General features: G+C 39.6%; 1 protein-coding gene across 1 annotated transcript in view; it reads left to right on the forward strand.

The window, feature by feature from the left end:
- man1a2 (mannosidase, alpha, class 1A, member 2) overlaps positions 1-19,006 on the forward strand; it is a 174,035-nt gene that overhangs the window by 128,354 nt on the left and 26,675 nt on the right. The window contains exons 7-9 of the mRNA XM_085766047.1: positions 5,978-6,072; positions 11,416-11,539; positions 12,559-12,652. Coding sequence (XP_085622173.1) covers positions 5,978-6,072; positions 11,416-11,539; positions 12,559-12,652 — 313 coding nt within the window. The remainder of the gene's footprint in view (positions 1-5,977; positions 6,073-11,415; positions 11,540-12,558; positions 12,653-19,006) is intronic.

The following is a 19,006-nucleotide window of genomic DNA, read 5'->3' on the forward strand; positions in this document are numbered from 1 at the left end:
TTTTATTTTGATAATCCACACAGGAAGTGGAGGGGAACCCACTCGAACGCCCTCGTCTGTGAAGTCGACCTACAGGAACGCAGCGAGTTTATTGGTGCTGAGTCATGACTGGTGAGAGAGAGAGAGAGAGAGAGAGAGAACGTGTATTTTACGTGCTCGGCTGTTACACTGGAAACTCAACATCGTCTCAACATCGCCATCATGACGGGTTCGATACTTAAACTTTCTGCCTTTTTAAAAAACAACTGAAGCAGTTGACACCGAAAGGAAATAAGAACATAGATGAAAAGATAAATGGTTGCATCAAAACTATTGATATAAACTGGTACCACCAGAGGCCCCATGATACAATATTCTCACTATTTTTGCAATAGTTCCCCAATATCCACTGTTTAAAGATGCGTCCGAATCTGAACCAAATACCGAATCCTACTCCCATCATCGGCCCATACAGTAACCAATTTAGGCTATGAATGCAGTACACATCACACACTGTGTTTTATTCTAACTGTTAATAAACAATGGACAGTAACTTTTGCCACTATGTTGCATTTGAACTGAATACTCACACTCAAAGAACATCGCTGAACATTTAAGATTCAAGTCATTCAGGATACAGGCTTTAGTATTGTTTAGTATTTCCACAGAGCAGAGAAATATCTGCCTGTACGCATTACTGTATGTGTTACTTATGCCATGTTTACATGTTTATGTTAAATAACAGCTGTTTGTTGGTTTAAAATTAGTGTGATAGCATTGCTGATTTTACTAGCCAGTCAATGGTGTTTTCCATTATGTGTTAGCATCAAGCTAGCAGACTTAGTTTGTGATAATGACAGTGATGCTCGCTGAGCTGGGAGTGCTTTGAACTTTGTCGTTCAGAGAAGGCAGAATATCATTCGTAAACTCATAGTTGTTTGCGGTGTCATTACGTTGTCATCCGTTGAGCAAGTGTAGAGTTCGGTTCGGTTGATGTTCTAAGGTTTAACGGATATCGATCATCAAAAAGCCCAAAATGTATCTGAATCCGAAAATCCTGGATTCGGTACATCCCTAATCCTGAGTGTGGCAATAACATATGGATAGTGATTAATCACCTTTATACCGCTGCATCATTATGTCCTGAAAGTAAAGATTTGACAAACATCTGTTTTATTTAACAGGATAAAACTCTCCATCTGTTCATCTCACTTAAATCATTTTTATTCTTGTACAACAGGATCGTCCTGTAAACAAACCAACCAACACAGTCAGTCATAATAAGTTACTGAAATTCAAAATCTACACGTGTCCATGTGTCAGAAGGATTATATATATATCTATAAAGTAGACAAACAAACAAATATATTTTATTGATAATACATTGTGCCAGTTTCCAAGTGCTGCTCTGTATAATAAGTGCCTGCAGATGATGTATGTTGTGAGTTGGCACGATGCTGATGATCCAACTGAATTGAATTATAACCCCGTCACGTGTCCCTGTGTCTGTTCACGTACTCAAATATACATGCCCACGTATAAATACATGCAGTATTTTCATCAAGTATTTAATTTGAGGCTGCTACACTAAAGCAGTTTAACTTTAACCTCCATCTTGTTGTAGTTTGAGGTGTTTTATTTCATATTTCATTCAGCACATCTGTAGTTTTATGTGTCTGTGTGTGTTTGGGCAGTGTCTTCTCCTCAAGAATCGATTCTGTGTTTTTTTTTTCTGACGGTGGATATTCTCCTCCAGGCTTCAGACTAACGTTTTATCGTTTTATCACTCCCTCTCCTCCTCTTTGATCCTCCTCTCATCCCTCTTACTACTTCTTGCCCTCTTCCTTTCTCATTCTTGCTCTTCACGTCCTCTGCATATTCAGACCCTAATCTCTTCGTCTCTTTGACGGCATCGCTCCCTCTCCCCCTCCTCCTCCTTCTCCTCCTGTCTCCGTCTGTATTTGTCTCATGTTTAACTCCACAGTTTGACCTCCAGCTCCTCTGTAAGATGTCCCACCGGCTGCTTAAGTATTCTGCAAACACCAGCATGTGTTATTGCTCCCTCTTACTTTGTGAGACAGCAGGAATTTTCCATAGTTCTGGTCTCCCTATAAAACTGCTCAGCCCCGACAGATTGTGTTGATGAATCAGCCCACGTCTGCCTCAGATTGGAGTGCTTTTCTCTCTGTGGCTCTGCCTCGCTGCTGTCTGGAAGTTGTGCTGCTCCCTCTTTGTGCAGATATCCCCACAACTGTCCTTTTTATGTGTAAAAATTAGGGCTGTCAGAGTTAACGCGTTAATCGCGATTAGATTAATTAAAAAAATTAGATTAATTAAAAAAATTAACCGTGGCCCATTTTGTCCTCTGTCTGCTGGACTGGAGGACTGGAGTGTGGGACCTCCAGTCCAGTAGGTGGCGGTAAGCCACCTTCAAGTTGGTTGCTACACAAATATACACAGTCTAACATATATCCACAGCTCCATCCATTGATTTTTTGACGGCTTTGTTGTCAACAAATGCACATGGCCATGTATTGATTTTTTTGACAGCTTCGGTTGTCAACAAATGCACATGGCCAGGCAGAGGCGTAGCAAAGTAAAGGGCAATTTCCACTGGATGCAATTTGTTTCAATTCTGTGTGAGTTTCATGCATCATGTGTTATGATTAGGTACTAGGCCTGCTAGGTCTGGTCTAAAAGTTGTTTGTCTAGAGATTATAACACTTTGGAGGGTTGAAAGTCCAAAGCGCCATATATAATATTTTTAATAGAGATTAATCGCGAGTTAACTATGGAAAAAATGCGATTAATCGCGATTAAAAAAATTAATCGTTTGACAGCCCTAGTAAAAATATATAAACATTTTTGCAAAATTGGAAATTCAACATATTTCCTTTAATGGCAGCGTTGAGTCATTTACTTTTCAGTGGACTCAACTGGACTAGATTGAAATTACGTGGCCGTGCAAAAGGTGGTTTTGAAATGTTTGGATCTTTTTTGATGCACCTATCTGGAAGCTGCTGGCTGCCTGGTATTCAGACTGTCAATCAGCCTTTTCTTGAATATTGCAGAGTAAAATTAGATTTATAATTGAAAATTTTGGAAAACGTCCCTCAACCACCACGTATGGGCCATGAATTTGTTTTATTTTTGTTTTCGTTAGAGAAGTGAGCTCCTCTTGATTTTTGTTTTCCTGAATCATCGCTGCAACAGAAGTTTGGCAGTTTACGTCCTCTTTGCTTTTTTTTTTGTCATGATAAAACATTGGCTTGGCACTGATGGATAGAAACATTGGTAGCCAATCTGTGTGGCTGCAGATTGAGCTCAAGGCACAGAGGGGTAATGCCCCACCAAATGCTCCAACTGCCCCACCCAGTCCTCCTCCTCCTGCTGCATCTCAACTTTCAAAAAATAAGCAGAAAGTGTGTTTGTCGATTTGACCATATCACAGAATTAAAAACAGTGTGATCTTATGTAACATATCTTATCTAAGCAGTGGGTTTGGAGCAGATATGAAGCAGCATTGAATAGGGGTGTCACTATAATGATGTTGAAAACTGTTCTGGTGTCAGTTTTGGTATCTGTCAGCTCTTTAAGATGAAAAATGGCCCTTGGTTTCTTCTCTCTTTGAGCCAATTGTCGTAGTTGGATTTAAATTTTCCGCAGCACATGGCTCATTAACGGCGCGTTGTTGTTCATCCCTGTCACTGCTGTAGGCAACAGTCAAAACCCAGGACGCAGCTTTTCACAGCTCATGTCCTGCTGCGCTTTTCTACTTCACCTTCATTTTTATTTCATGCTGTGAATAATTTTATTTTTTTAAAGACGGTTTTAGGGTTTTATTTGGACATAAATGTGGCAGCTTTGCAAAAGGCAACATGTTTTTGAGAGACTTCTTCTTTTTAGAGGAAACTTCAAAAGCGTATTCAATATTCTTTACCTTCTCCAGTTCACATGTAACTCCTGAGGTGCCACTAATATGAAATTCTGACTTGAATTATGCAAATAAAGTGAACAATAATATACTTTTAAATCCAATGTTTTCATGCAAAGAGAATATAACTGTCTGCTTTCTTTATATGAAAACAGTGGAAACATATCCAATGTAAATGTCATACACAGAATAAAAATGAACTTATCTGTCTTGGTGAAGAAGGATTCACTGAAGTCTTAAAGGAGACATATTATGCCCCTTTTCCACAAATTAAAATAGTTCCCAGGTGTCTTAAAGACATGTCTGTGACTTGATGCTTCAGTCAAAATACCCCAAGGATCAAACATACCAGCTCTTTTCATCCTCTCAAAACAGCCCTGTTCAGAACGGCTGATTTCAGAGCCTGTCCCTTTAAATGCAAATGAGCCACTCGTTGCCCCGCCCTGCCCCACTCCTTCTACCGGTGCCGGTACTCACAGGTAGGGGTAGGTATTATGCAAATTCGAAAACTAATGACATCATTGTCAGACAACTGAGGGAACAGCTCGTAAAACCACATGGATTTCAACCCCAGGAGCCTGAAAATTACAGGGTTTTTTTTTGTCAGTTCTCACATTTTGGGGGGCGGAAGGCAAGACAAAGAGCCTTCAAAAAGTGACATTTCCATAATATGTCCCCTTTAAGTGGCATCTATCATGTCAATGGCCTATAAATGTTCATTTTGAATGTTTTTCTCTCGAAATCTACCACTTGCAATCAACCGGTGTCTGTAACCTGTAAAAGAAATATCAATGAGGGTTTAATGTGAACCAGAATGGTGTGAACGGAGGATCATCACACAAGGCGACGGTCGTTTAAACTTCATTGTTGCAGAGGAAGCAACGACCCACTTATGCAGGAACATATAAAGATCTCTGCATCATAAATTCATGAGGTTATAATAAAGATCAACTGTACATGTGATTATAAAAAAAAGAAAAAGAAAAAAAAAGAGCACAGGAGCAGAATATAGAGAAATATGTTTCATGTGTGAACAGCCGGGCTGCTGCTCACGTAACAGACTGGCATCAAACCACCGAAATACATGTCAGACAGATTGTCCACTGGTTTTTATTTAGAAATAGACGACGGGTCGACATGTTGCAGGATTAATCTGGTGCACGGTCTGTTCGCTGTCAGATGGTGCTGATCTCTCGGGATGTTTTAACCCCTTCACTGACTGTATTAATCAGCTGGTCAACGTGTTAATTACATACAAACCCCCAGTCACAGGACAACTTGAGACATCAGAGGAGGAATATAAAAGGAATACATTTGCAGCTTCACTTGGAGTAATACCATGATTTTTTTTATTTTCCTGACTTCTGAGCAGCTATTTATCCTTCCTCCATTTTCCAGCTGTCGGCATATCAACACCCCCCGTTAGTTCGGCAGCAGAATAACCTCCGTGTCCCTTTTATCTCCCTGATTGGCGTTGTGAGAAAAAGAACAAGGGCTGTAGCAGATTCCTCTCAGCCTTCATCTGTCAGACGAGTGCAATAACTTGTGTAATCTCAAAACGAACATGTCCATTCCTGCACATCACTCTGTATAAATTAGACGCCCGTCACGATAATACAAGTCCAAACTCTCGCTGTGTACTTTCTGTCTCTTTCTCTCTCTGCTCGGCTGATGATGCAGTTTGACCTCCAAGCCTTTTTTTTTTTGTTTCCTTGTAGACATCTCTGTGGTTATTCCGCAACATTTCTTATTATGGCGGCGCAGTTTGAAGGGAGGTGTTTGCATATATTAACTCTGCAGGGCTCCTCCATAAATCAGTTTCAGCTCTGACACCGCGTGGCCATCATTTAGCCATCGTCTGTCCCCTGACATCTCACTCTGCCTTGTTTGCCTTCAGTCTTCATTTGTTTTTTTGTTGTCAGCAGCTGTTTAATGCTTGTACCTGTCAGCCGTTAGAGGAGGAGAACATCCGATGGGCCGCTGAATATTAAAGTGAACGCACACACACAAAAAAGGGGGATTTATAGTTAACCCTCTCCCTCCCTCTCCTTCTCTCTACTTCAGGTGTTCAAGCTGAAGGCGGTCCAACTGGCCGAGAAGCTGCTCCCCGCCTTCAACACTCCCACAGGAATCCCCTGGGCCATGGTCAACCTGAAGAGGTGAGCGATTAAACTTTTAACACCTGCAAACGCTTTGAAATCATATTTCACTGGTTTTCAACATCGTGATGAAATGAAACAAGAGGACTGACAGATCTGCTGCATGAGTACCAATGGACTACACTTGTACACACACACACGGATACATTTTTAAAAAATGACAAACAAGAGACATTCACACAGGAAAATAAAGGAGAAAAGTCAATAAATAATATAGATAAAAGATGATAATAACAATAGATGTGATAATTACCAATTCTAGTTCTTCGCTTTTAAAAATCTCTTTTCATCTCATATCGATTTTGTGTTTGGCAAACAGAAAAACAACAAGACCCCTGCAATTTTTTCCCTGTTTGTATGTACAATTGTTCTTCCATTCATGTCAGTAATTATCTTAACTAATAATTATTAAAGAAAAAGAAATTTACAATAATGTCCATGAAACTAACAAATAAGTAAACAAGATAAAAAGGAAATAATACCAACAAAACTAATATTAATCGTTATAATCCTAAAAAAAAAAAATTAAAAAGACCATAACAATTCCAGGTTTCATGTGCAATTCTTATTAATCCAGATCAGAAAGAAAGTTTCTTATAATAACTGTGAATCTTCTCAAATAGTTATTTCAGTTAAGTTACCTAACTGAGTTTGATCTGCTGTTCATTCTAGTTTTGGGTTAAAACTCGTCACTTTCACCTGAACACTTGTGAAGGTAAACAATGAAAGAGATTATATGTTATACAACATGTAAACGCACTTAAAAGACACTTAAATACAAACAATAAATACATTCAAATGTAAAATTGATGTGATTAAGTATTGCATAAACAAAGTCTGACTTCTATGGGTGAGATTGTTTTAACAAACACTTGAAGTAACAGAGTCATACAGAGAGAGGTCGTGTCCATCCTCAGTTACTGTTAAACAGAATTCATGGACTCGTCTCTGGAGAAGTGAGACGTGTAGTTCTCCGCAGACCGAACGCAGGAGGTTAATTGAGTGTCTTTAAAACTACGAGGTGGGACGGAGCCAACAGGAAGAAGAAGAACAGCTCACATATCAAACAGTGACAGGTGGTGAACTGAGGCCTGTAACAACGGGGCCGCTTGTTGAACTTTCAAGGGGAAAATAGCAGCAGCAGCAGCAGCAGCGATAGCCGACAGCGACGATGATGTGTCGAGGTTATTTTACCATTTACATAATAATGATGTCAGTTCTGACACCGTTCTGATAAATTAACCAGAGGTAGAGTTCATTTTTTCATCGTTATTGATTCTGATTAAAACCCTGTTAAGTGCTAAAACCTGAGTACGTTATAAATCCTTTCTTATCTGCCAGTACACACACACACACACTGTTTGAAGGTCTGAAACTAACTCTGCACAAGAAAACACACAAAACACACACATGTGCTTGTCCACAGTGATCCAGTGGTTTTCTCCACATCCTCCTCCTCCTCCGTGTCGTTTTATTGTGAAAAGTCACACAGGTCTTGAATGTTGTGTGATGTTTTGAGTCTTGACTTAATTGTTGACGATCTTTCTTGCCGCTGTGATCTCTCGCCGTGTCTTAAAGCTCCCACTCTTCCTCGTGATCCTCCCACACGAGTGTTTCCACCGTCGTCGCCCTAATTAGACCTCTTCACAGCAGGAGGGGGGCGTTTACAAACCGACCAAGACGACTTCCACCTTTCATCACTCTCATTATTTGTGTTGCACTGCAAAGAAGCCTAATTGGTTTGATTAACTGAAAATAGCTTTGTACAAGTGTGTGTGTGTGTGTGTTCCCAGTAAGTCTTCAGGGATTTTTTTTAGATCCTTTGCAAATGTGACTCTGCACAAACGTGTGAAAGAAACAAAAGTGTTGACGCCACCTTTTAGAAACCTGCCGTCACCCTGTGAACTCACAGCTCAAGTTCAGCATCACAGAAAAACTTAAGAGCTTTTCTGCTCCTCTCATTTCTACTTTTTTTCTTGTCTTCGTGTGTTATTTTCTGCATTGTCTTGATTGTCCCACTCAGTCTGGGTAGTTTCACGTCCATTTGGACTCGTGGTTAAAGGTAGAAATTCCTTCACAGTCTCTTCACAGCTTGTGTCATGGGTCTGGGCAGGTCAAAAAAAAGTCATATACTGATATTTCGTTGGATCGCCTTTAGCTTTGATTACGTCATTTCGATTTTGATAAATTCTGCAATGTCACAACATTTATTTCCGTCCAGAGTTGCATTCATTTTTCAAAGGTTCTCAGTGGAGTTCAGGTCCCGTATTCACAAAGAATCTTAAGGTTAAAAGTAGCTCCTAAGGGCCGAATTTAGGAGCAACTCCTAAAAAAAGTGGGCGTGTCAGTCTTAAATTTAGGACTCCTAGTTTTTTAAAATAAGAGTAATTCACAAAGTATTTTAGGCCTAAAAGTAGCTCCTAAGTCTGGGAGAGCTTAAAGTCCTCGTGAGGACTCCTGACTCAGTAAGACCTATTCACAAAGAATCAGAAATGGCTGCAGCCAGGCAAATGTATGGAGGACTGTGAATTGCTGCAGAGGGGGGAGCTGGAGCACCTGCCCCTTTGCCTTTTGATGCCCAAAGTGCCTTTTTGTCGGTGTTTTTTTTTTTTTTTTTTTGTCATCTACAACATTTTCGCTATAAAACGGGAGGAGTGACGGTGACGAACTGTCCAACATAGGCGTCACAACGGTCGGACCGAGGTAACTGCGACCGCTGCGATGCAGTCGTGCTGATGTGAGCCAAAAATATTTTTAAAAAGTTGATGGGTGAGCTAGACACACACATCTGTTAGTAGTAATAGCTCACGTGATAGGGCAGCTCCTCCAGTAAATTAAACTTATTGTCAGTCTGGGTTCGAATCCTGCTATAGGCCACAAATGTGGGTAAAGCATTTTCTTTTCTCATCATTATGATCACCATATAATATTAGGGCTGTCAACGAATGTGAAAATTAATATTCAAATGTGGGAAGAAAAAAAAAACCAGCGGCTGCTTTGCAAGTGGACGCACTGACCCTCATAGGAGTTGCACAGCGTCACTCACTGCTGAAAGTGGAAGTGAGACGCGACAAAAACTGTAGTAGAAAGATGCAGATGGCAGAGAGAAAGACAGAAAGTTCAGAGCCCAACTCGGCAGCAGAGAGAGTGGTTTGGACTCGAAGCAATCTGAAAAGCCCCGTCGGACCTGGCAGCAAAAAAAAAACAAACAAAAGTGAAGTGGAGCGGCGTCGGCGGCGAGGAGGAGGGAGGGGAGGGGAGGGGGCGTCGGCACTCAACAACCAATCACTGTGTTGAGCGCCTCGAATTCGTGCACGAGAATTGACGTAATCCATAGCAACGGGGCGTCACCAGGACGTCACTCTTACTCTGCTCTTAGTGATTTATCCTTAGTAAGAGTAGGTCTCAGCGGCTTTGTGAATAGCTTTTAAGAAAAAACTCCTACGTAAAAACTTTTAGCGTGAGTTAGGAGCACTCTAGTGGTAAGATAAAAGGCTTTGTGAATACGGCCCCAGGTCTGGACTCTGTGGTCACATTGGACCACATTTCTTCCTTGAAGAAGATGGTTCCCCACTCTCCTTCCAGTTTGTAATAATGCGTTGCACAGTTCTTAACCCAATTTTAGTCGTCTTAGAAATCTCCTTAGATGTTTTCCTTGCTTGATGCCAATAATTTGACCCTTCTGAAACAGTTTTACATCTTTTCCACGACTACAGGATGTGTCTTCTGACATGGTTGTTTAAGAAACGAGAAGCTACTGCATCAGTTAGGATTAAATAACCTGTTACCCGCTGAAACATCATCATCCATGCAGTAATTATCCAATGGGAAGCTCTTACTGTACCTATTAGCAGAGACAAAGAAGTACATTCAAAATATACAATCAATCACACAAGTACAGTAACAGAAGAAATCAAATCACATTAAAAATAAATTGACAATCAGCAAGAGGAGTCAATTAAAACAGGAGCAGTCGGTTGTAAAATAGGATAAGATTAGGGATTTAAACTACCTTTATGATAAGAAAGGAGATACTGGTGTTCCTAGTTGCAGGTGCACAGAATGAAAACTGGATTTTCCAAGTTCAGTAAAAACAGCTGGAACCTGCAGTGTTTGAAAGATCCCAATGAATTAAGATTTGGATGTAAACAAGCAACCATGCATCAGCTGGAGGGCTGATGGATGTGTGTTGTACTGTACTGTACAGTACATACTGTACTGGAGGAAGAAACCTCTTCTCCTCAGTGTAATTCAGATTCATTAGAGAGCGGACGCTTCACAATTTACCTCCATCTCCCACCAGACACACACACACACCCACACACACACACACACATAAACAGCAGAGAAAACCCACCGACATGTGTTCAGACGTCCTGCAGGAATAAGTGTAGAAACTGTAATTTAATCTAAACAGAAAAGACAGAAACACACCTCTCTATCTCTTTTTTTTCTTTTTTTAACGCTTGATTGGACAAACAAGGTGCCTCACACACACACGCACACTCACACTTAAACACACACTGAGGAGCTCATTAATGTTACATGCACTCATGTAAAATTGAAGCCGTTCCAGGTGCCTCCTGTGTCACATATGTTAATGTCATTTAACCTGCTGTGAGTGCGTCTAACTGCAGCACAGTTAGTCAACCTGTTGCACCGGCTGCAGTCAACACAACTGCACAATTCTGCTGCGTTTTGCTTTATTGAAAATATATTTTGTGCTTTGGTGTTAATTTAAAGATGGAGGACGGAAACTTTGAAGAATGAACTGACGAATACAAACGTTTCAGTGGATTTCTTTGCTTTTTAAAGTGTGTTTAGGCGATTATCAGTCTATATGACATGTAAATTCTCATTCAAACCTATATTTTATAGGAATTATTTGTTGTTTCCTAAACATTTTATTTATTTAGCAGAAAATCATCATGTTTTATAGGACTAAAAGTTGTAATTGAAAGATTTTTCTTTTGACCTTTTGCCTTACTTTTACATTAGTGTCTATTTTTGATGCTAATAACTGTGTCTGGAGTTTCTTTTTTTCATATTCACTATTTTATGTTCATTCGAAACCATTATGACCCTGTGGATTATTAGTCTAAAGTCATTATCCAAGCTCAGTCATTCATTTTTTTCTCTGCCTGAAGTCCCAGCTAATGTTTTTTTTTTTTTTTTTTTTTTTAATACTTAAGCACAGGTTGGAAACAGAGAACCTGGTGAACTCTCTCCAGATACTTTATGGTCCTTTTTATTCTGTGGGACTTTTGAAATCTCCATAATTCCTTTTATACTAGTTCTGTATAATTAAATCTCTCTCTCTGTTCTTTGTCCTTCCTCCTGCAGCGGTGTTGGTCGTAACTGGGGTTGGGCGTCAGCGGGCAGCAGCATCCTGGCTGAGTTTGGGACTCTTCACATGGAGTTTGTTCACCTCACCTACCTGACAGGAAACCCCGCCTACTACCAGAAGGTACTGTAGCACTCACCTGTTTTCTCTTTCTTATCACACAATGTTTCTGTTAAATACAGAAAAAGAAGATGCACTCAGGTTAATAAGGATTAATTTCTGTGGGTTACAGTACGTCGTTTACTTATCTTGCACTTTGAAAACAAATCACTGCAACAAAACTCCCTCTTTGAGCCGTCTAGTATCAGACAGGCACAGAAAATAGTCTCTGATCCGACTCAACCTCTCCAACAGATCCTCAGGGTTTAGTGAGATTCAAGTTTCCCAGGAGCTAAAATAGTGTAAACATTGATCCCTGTCTACGTCCGTTAAGCCTCTCATCACTAACACTTAAGGCAGATATCGGCCATGAGGGCTGCAGGACATGTTGCTGCTGTTAGTAGGTGCAAACACGTATAGGAAACTGTTGTATATGTGTATGTAGGAGCAGAGATTGAATGATTTTATCCTCTGTTGAAGAGTCCAGATCAAATTCACCTACAGTGGGTTTTTTTTAGTTTTAGTTGGTTTATGTCATTGTACAACAGAAATTACTGCTCAATATAAACACAGCAGCTAGACAAGGTCTAAGAAAATGTGACAAAACAGAAAATACACAAATCAAAGTAAAGAATAAGTAAATAAAAGAAAGTGTACAATAGAAATTTAGACCGAAAAGATGTAGCTTGTTTTGCCTACCCTATTACAAATCAGGTTGTATTAGAAACTCTGCAGTCTACTGTTTCCTTTTATCAGCAAATCAAATCAAATCAAAATGCTATAACTTATATGAACTGATCATCCTACTTTTGAGTGTTTTTTAAAATGAGGTTATGGTACTGCATGTTTTTAAGTCATTCTCCAGATTATACATACATAAATTCCATAGTTATTGAATTAATTGAAAAGAAAAAGAGAGAGAAAATGATGCTGCACCTTAAAAGACACAATAGAGTTGAATAAAATCATTAAAGACTGGAAATTGTCTGTCAAGAGGATTTTAATCCAGCCTTTCTATCTCTTGTGTCTGGTGATGGTCACAGGTGATGCACATCAGGAAGCTGCTGGCCAAGATGGATCGACCCAACGGGCTTTATCCTAACTACCTGAACCCTCGTACAGGTCGCTGGGGCCAACGTGAGTACATCTTAAAGTTTTCATTCAAAACTTGAAATTGAAAGAGTTCACGCCCCAATGTTTTATCCACTGTGACATCATTTATATTTATATGTAAATAGAAACGGAGCTTAAAGCAGATATCAGTGGAATGTTTTTGTTAATATAAGTCCTAAATAGTCCTATTTTCCGTCAGCAATCACTTACATGAAGTATTTCAGCCTAAACACGAGTCTCTCCGTCACTCTGCTCTGCTGTAACCCGAGGAGAAAATTTTCCTTGTGGGATACAAGTGTTATCCAATGAGGGGAGAGAACGGCATGAAGGGCTGTGTGTGCAGCCAAGGGATGCGCGTGAATGTGGTGACGTAGCACGAGGACCAATTGATGCCTGACAAGGGCGGGGGCTGCTAACTCATGGTGCGTTCAAGGAAACTCGTACTTTGTGTTTTTTCCTTCCTGTGAAGTCATACCAGTTCGATCTGGTACGAGTTCACGGGTCGGAAGTTACGAGTGGCCGTTATAGGGAACTTTCACAGACAACAGGACGGTAAAAACACGAGCTACGGGTTACCTGGAACGCTACCAAGTCGTAGTTGTGACTTGAAGCTGTAACTTACGGTTTCAAAAGCCTGCCTTGAACACAGCATTAGCCGAAACGGCCGTGCCGCTGTTATCTGCTTTAAATACAGTATGTGATTTGGTGGAAACATCACTGAGTCAGATGGTGATTTAGGTTTTGTTAACAACTTTCAGGTCATGTGAAGATAATTTTAATGATTTCAACATTTTAATTTTAAAGGACACTTGAATTTCTGTGTCACAAAAGTGTCAAAATGTTCTTGTGTGAGCGTCATTGATCCAGTCCTTCAGAAGTGCTCTGAAGAGAAACCAGAGGAATTAGGACTAAGTGAGGGGAAGCAGGGAAACACTGCAGAATGGATCTTCACTAAATGAGAACAAATTGAAGCAAAGTAGAAAAAGACGGATGGGCGGGAACACGGTATTCCCAGTATATTGATTACATTTTGGCGTCCCGCCCAGGGAAATTAACAGCTCGCTGAGTGAAGTCGCAGCGACTCACATTAGTGTGTCTCTGAAACCTGTCAACTCTGGTTAAAGTAACTTCAGAAAAACGGTTTGATTAAAGCCGGTGACACAACAAATGTGTCTGTCAGCTCCACCTGCAGTGATGAAATACTAGTGATGTAATTGTGAGGAGAATATTTATATTTTCATTTAGTGACAATCTCAGTGGACGTGTCAGATTGTCTCAACATTGTCAGTTCTACCAGACTAGACAGATGTAGTAGAGTCCAGTTTATCAGTGTGAATCAGTCGCTTTGATTGATAAAGTAACATGACTGCAGCTTCTTCTCTGTATGTTTATCTATTGATCCTCATCTATATTATGTATATTATAACTCATTCTCTTCTTTTGCTCTCCGGATACTAAACCATTTTATACTGTGCATCAGGGCTGTTCAATTACACATTCATTCAGGCCAGATTATCAAACCAAGAAATGTATCTAGGCCAGACATGTTCAGCACCAGGTGAGCAGCAGCAGCAGCAGAAATGAATCTAATGAAAAACCAGTAATGTTTATTCATTGTTTCCCTTAAAAATGTGGTCACATCAGAAAAAAGTGCATAGAAACAATGAAAAAAACTTCAACTGAACAGAAACTGGGATAGTAGCAATACCTACCTTCACCTTTTGAAATATAAATGAAACATATCTAAACCCAGGCGCACCTCAGAGTGCATAAAAACCAAATAATGCCCAGTATTAGCAATAACTTTCTTCCCTTATGCATTAAAATAAATAAAACAAACATGTTTCTTGTGGGACCACAGGCTGGGCCGCTCAAAAATACAACTTTGCGAGTCAAAATACAAAGGTTTAAAAAAAGATGTGGGTGTCAGAGGGTTAACACATTTATTTTTATCTTCCAAATACAAATTCATACTACAATAAGATCTGAAACAGTCGGCCGTGGTCTCTCTTTGTGGCTGGAAAAGTAAAAAAAAAAAAAAAAACAAGTCACTCCCATGTTTCGATGTTTTAAACCTCAACGTGGCGTCGGTCCATTTCATCTGTTTATACCCAGAATATTTAACATTTGCTTTCATACATGATGTTGTTTCTTTCCCGACATTACTGGGGAATATTTCAAGTTATCATCGGGTGGAGAGTTCGCGGGGGAACATTAAATATTCCCTTTTTTGTTTACTTTTCAACGTTTCACTGGGGAGAGTTTTGAACCTGAGGAGGCGTTTAACAGAGACTCAGATGCTGGATGACAGATTTACAGAGCGTCCTGGTTTGTTATCTTAACTTTCCAACGGAATATTAAAACACTGACGATATTAAAATATTCCTTTTTTTGACTTTAGATGTGTTTTGGTGTTTTTTTTTTCTTTTGGTGGGGGGATGCTGAGATTTATTTTTCTGTGGCCCATCGATCAGATATGACTGTGTCTGCTCAGCGCCGGCTCCTTTAGCTCAGTGAAAGGAAATGAAAAGATGAAATCTGTTTAAAATTGAATACACTCGGTTGTTTTTATTTGTCCAGGGAAGCGAGTTGTTTTGGTGAGAGCGTGCCACATTAAATCTGTAGTCAGCAGATGGGAAAGTAAAGAAGGGAAGAAAAAAAACCCCACACTTGTTAACTTTGCATAGACAAGAAAATAAAGCAGAAGATGGCTCCACTCTTACAATGATTTTTTAAGGAACCGCTGTGGTCCAGCAAGATGAGATCTCTTGTTTTAACGAAACGAAACAAACGGCGAGCGCTTTAACGGACGGATGGATAGATGGAGTTGCTCATTAATGGAGGGATTGGTGGCTCTGACAGTCAGACTGATGAGACTTGTAAGTGAACAGACTCTGGGCCACAAGCAGGAGAGGAGAGAGAAAAAATAAATGGATGGAAGACGGAGGGAGGGCGGATTGATTTATGAACTGATGAGTGCATTAACAGATGGATAGTTAGCCGGTGAGCTGCTCGACTGCACAGGTGATGATGGATGTTTTTTGTTTGTTTCTCTGTGTGAGTGAGGAAGCAAATCGTGTGTAAACAGTTCATCTATGAAATATACTATGTGTATGCACATGTGTGTTTGTGTTACTAGTTGTCAGTGTGTGTTGGAAACGTTATTTTAATAAGATGAAACTAGTGAAACGATCACGTTTTTCCTTTTTTTTTGGTATAAATATAATGTTACAGTGTCAAATGTAAGTTTTAAACATTTCCATAAGTTTCAGGTAATAAGCTATTTTAAAGGAAACTCTCTCGCTCTGAACAGTGAGCAGTCAGTCAATCTTCACGATGAGTGGACGTCAGCTCATCACAGATTTCTTTGCACAGTCGTCTCCTCCAAGTACAGCTCGTTCTTTAAAAAACACTCCCCTTCTTCTGTACTTTTAGAGGCATTTAAAGTTTTTTTTTCCTTCAAGTTTTTGCCGTTATTACAAAAACTGCAGTGAGAAGGACAGAGAGAGAGAGAGAGAGAGGAGATGACAAAGCTTTAATGGTATTATAGGTATTAACTGTATTCCATTATAGAAACAACCTATGTAGATTTAATATACAGGCGACTATATGCACATGTGCAACTGTAAATGGGAGATGTAATGGTCAGAATATTTTCCAAACAAACATTTTCTGATCTAATTTAATAAACTTTAAGCAGCTACAGTTGAAAAGACTGTGACATCATGATGCAATGACATGGACTTTGTTGATACTTGACACTAGCCATCATTTTCTGCCACAGGAGAAAGTTATGTACGCTGAACTGTGAAAGAAAGGGATATAATTACAGGAGGGGACTGAAACTTGACCCTGAACCACAACTGGACCACTCTCCTCATAAAAACACAGCAAAATACTGCTGTGATCATGCAACATTTTGAGTTATTGGAGGTTTTCCCCACAATAACAGAAGGCTAATTATGTTTTTTTATCATATCTGACACTCTCATTTTGTTAATAGTGTTATTTTAATACTTCTATTTATAGTTTTATGGATTATATTTGGTAAAGGTTCCTGTCAATTTTCCACTTTATTCATATAAATAGACAAACCAAGGGAGAAAACCGTGGCGCTGTCCGTGGTGCTGAAGCTGAAGTAACTGACAGATTTATACAAACTCTTCTCCTCATATTAAATTCTCTCTAAAGCAAATATCAAGTTCTCTCAAAAGACATAGTTTGTTCAGGACGAACCTCGGTTTCCTGAGGAATTTAAGTAGCTCATGTCAGAATTAAATGTTGCTTGGTCATCTTTGATTTCCACAACTACGACAACCGTCCTTGTTGTTGATGTGGACATTAACACTCGTCTCTCATATTTCAGATCAGGTTTGAACATGTACAGATGTATTTGAGAAGTTTAGTCTGTTTAGTTACAAGTTAGTTTTTACAGTTTGCTGTGTGCTGCCTCTGTAGGTTTCTGGAAGTTCAGCAAATCGGTAGAAAGCGAACTCTTATGGAGACTGAAGCTTAGTTTACTACTTTCAGTCAGAGGCTCATTGCAACAGAGGGGCTGCAAACAGGCAGTTTGAGATAAATAAGAACCTTTTTTTTTCTCTTTTCTTAACTGTGGATCATGCAAAGCTGTTATAGTGGAGTCCCAGAATAAAACTACAGAGCTGGAAATGAGCATTATAGGTCTCCTCTCCTTCAACCAGCTGTTGATTACAGAGCAGCAGCACTGGTTTAATTAAAGTTCATTGCTTCTCCAAAACCAGCCTGAGCTGCTGAATTGGCCCCCGAGCTGCTGCACGAAGGAGCTGCGAGATCCAGTCAGGAGGAAGGAGCTGAATGTAATGAATGTGAAGCTTGAAGGGGTTCGGGAGCGAAAATGCCCTTGAATGTTAATAGGTTACTGCAAAATAAGAAATGATGAGGCGGAGGTGCTCCAGACGATTAGCTAATCTTTTCCACTTTATTCATTTTAATGATCATCCAGTGGACAAATTCCTACATGTTCTGTTTTTATTGTAATTTCTATGTTTTGCTAAATAGTCAAACATTTTTATATTTAAACACATTTATTATCTTAATTTGAATTTAAATATCCATCATGATGCAGCTGTTGTCTATATTTGTCCATGTTCTGACATGTTAATGAAAACACTGCCTGGTGGGACATGTCCCATCACAGCAGCAGATTAACTTTTAGGAGCTGGTCCCATTCGGAGATGCACTATTAACTTCTGTGGAGCTACTGACTGAAGCATGTCAGGGCTCTATATGGCCCACTAATGTTCAGTCCCTCCTTTTTTTAACAACCTAATATGACGATCGTTTAAGTACCATTAGTGAGCAGTGATGTCTGCTTCTTTATGATGTTTAACATTTGAGGAGAAGATGTCGGGCTCTTAAATTTTAACTCCACATACAGTTAACACATCAGTCTTCTGACAGTTTGTCTATACAGAAATGACACAAATCACATGTTTAACAAAACTCCTGGTTAAAGCTAAAGTGGTAGTTGGTGTTGTGGCAGAAATAAGATTGAATTTAAATGTCATTCAGTTATGATGAAGTTCCTATATTTTACATGTTTCCTCCTGTTTATTTGAACTGTTGTTTTAAGAAGGAAAAACCACCCCAGTGTAGTTTCCCCATCTCCTCTTTCCGCTATGTTTCTATTCAATGAATCACAGTTCAGTCAGCCAATCGGAAAAGAGGCAGGTTTCAGCCTCTCCTCTGATTGGCTGACTGTTCCCTGATTAATCAAATAGAAATAGAAATAAACATCAGGGAAACCAAATCCTGCATGTGTTGATGGTGGGTCCAGGTTGGTGACTGCTTAGTTGTGACATCACAAAGTCACAGGAAGTCCTGACGGCTGGTTTTAAGGCTCAGTTTCTGAATACAGACTGTGTGCATTTATTTTTTGGCTGAGGCTTTGATACTTTCACAGTATTAATATAGAACTTGGATCTTAACCATAATCAGAAAAAACATCTCACTTCATACAATATATGACCTTTAAAATGAATATCAGGGATATTAGGGGGGATTTCTTAACATTAAGTGCTTTTAGACTTAAGTGTGGGGAGTCAATGCATGTTCAAAAAGCTCACAGTTAGGGTTGGAGCTGGCAGAACTAGAAAGACAAACATCAATGTGTCATCTGCGTCGTTAAACACGTTTTGTAATCAACAATATCCACATCAATAAAGCAACAACAAAGGCTCCTTCACAGTAGCTGCTCACTGTGTTAGCACAATTCCCGTAATTAACATTCACCCATTCAAGAAGGCAAGAACATTTCAGTACATTTGAAGTCTGTTCAGATAAATCCACATGTGGTTATTTGCATATTTGTGGACACCTGTAGCTGAAACAGAGACACAA

This window comes from Trachurus japonicus, chromosome 21 (assembly GCF_045865225.1).
Source record: "Trachurus japonicus isolate A0001 chromosome 21, Traja_1.0".
NCBI classification, from domain to species: Eukaryota; Metazoa; Chordata; class Actinopteri; order Carangiformes; family Carangidae; genus Trachurus; species Trachurus japonicus.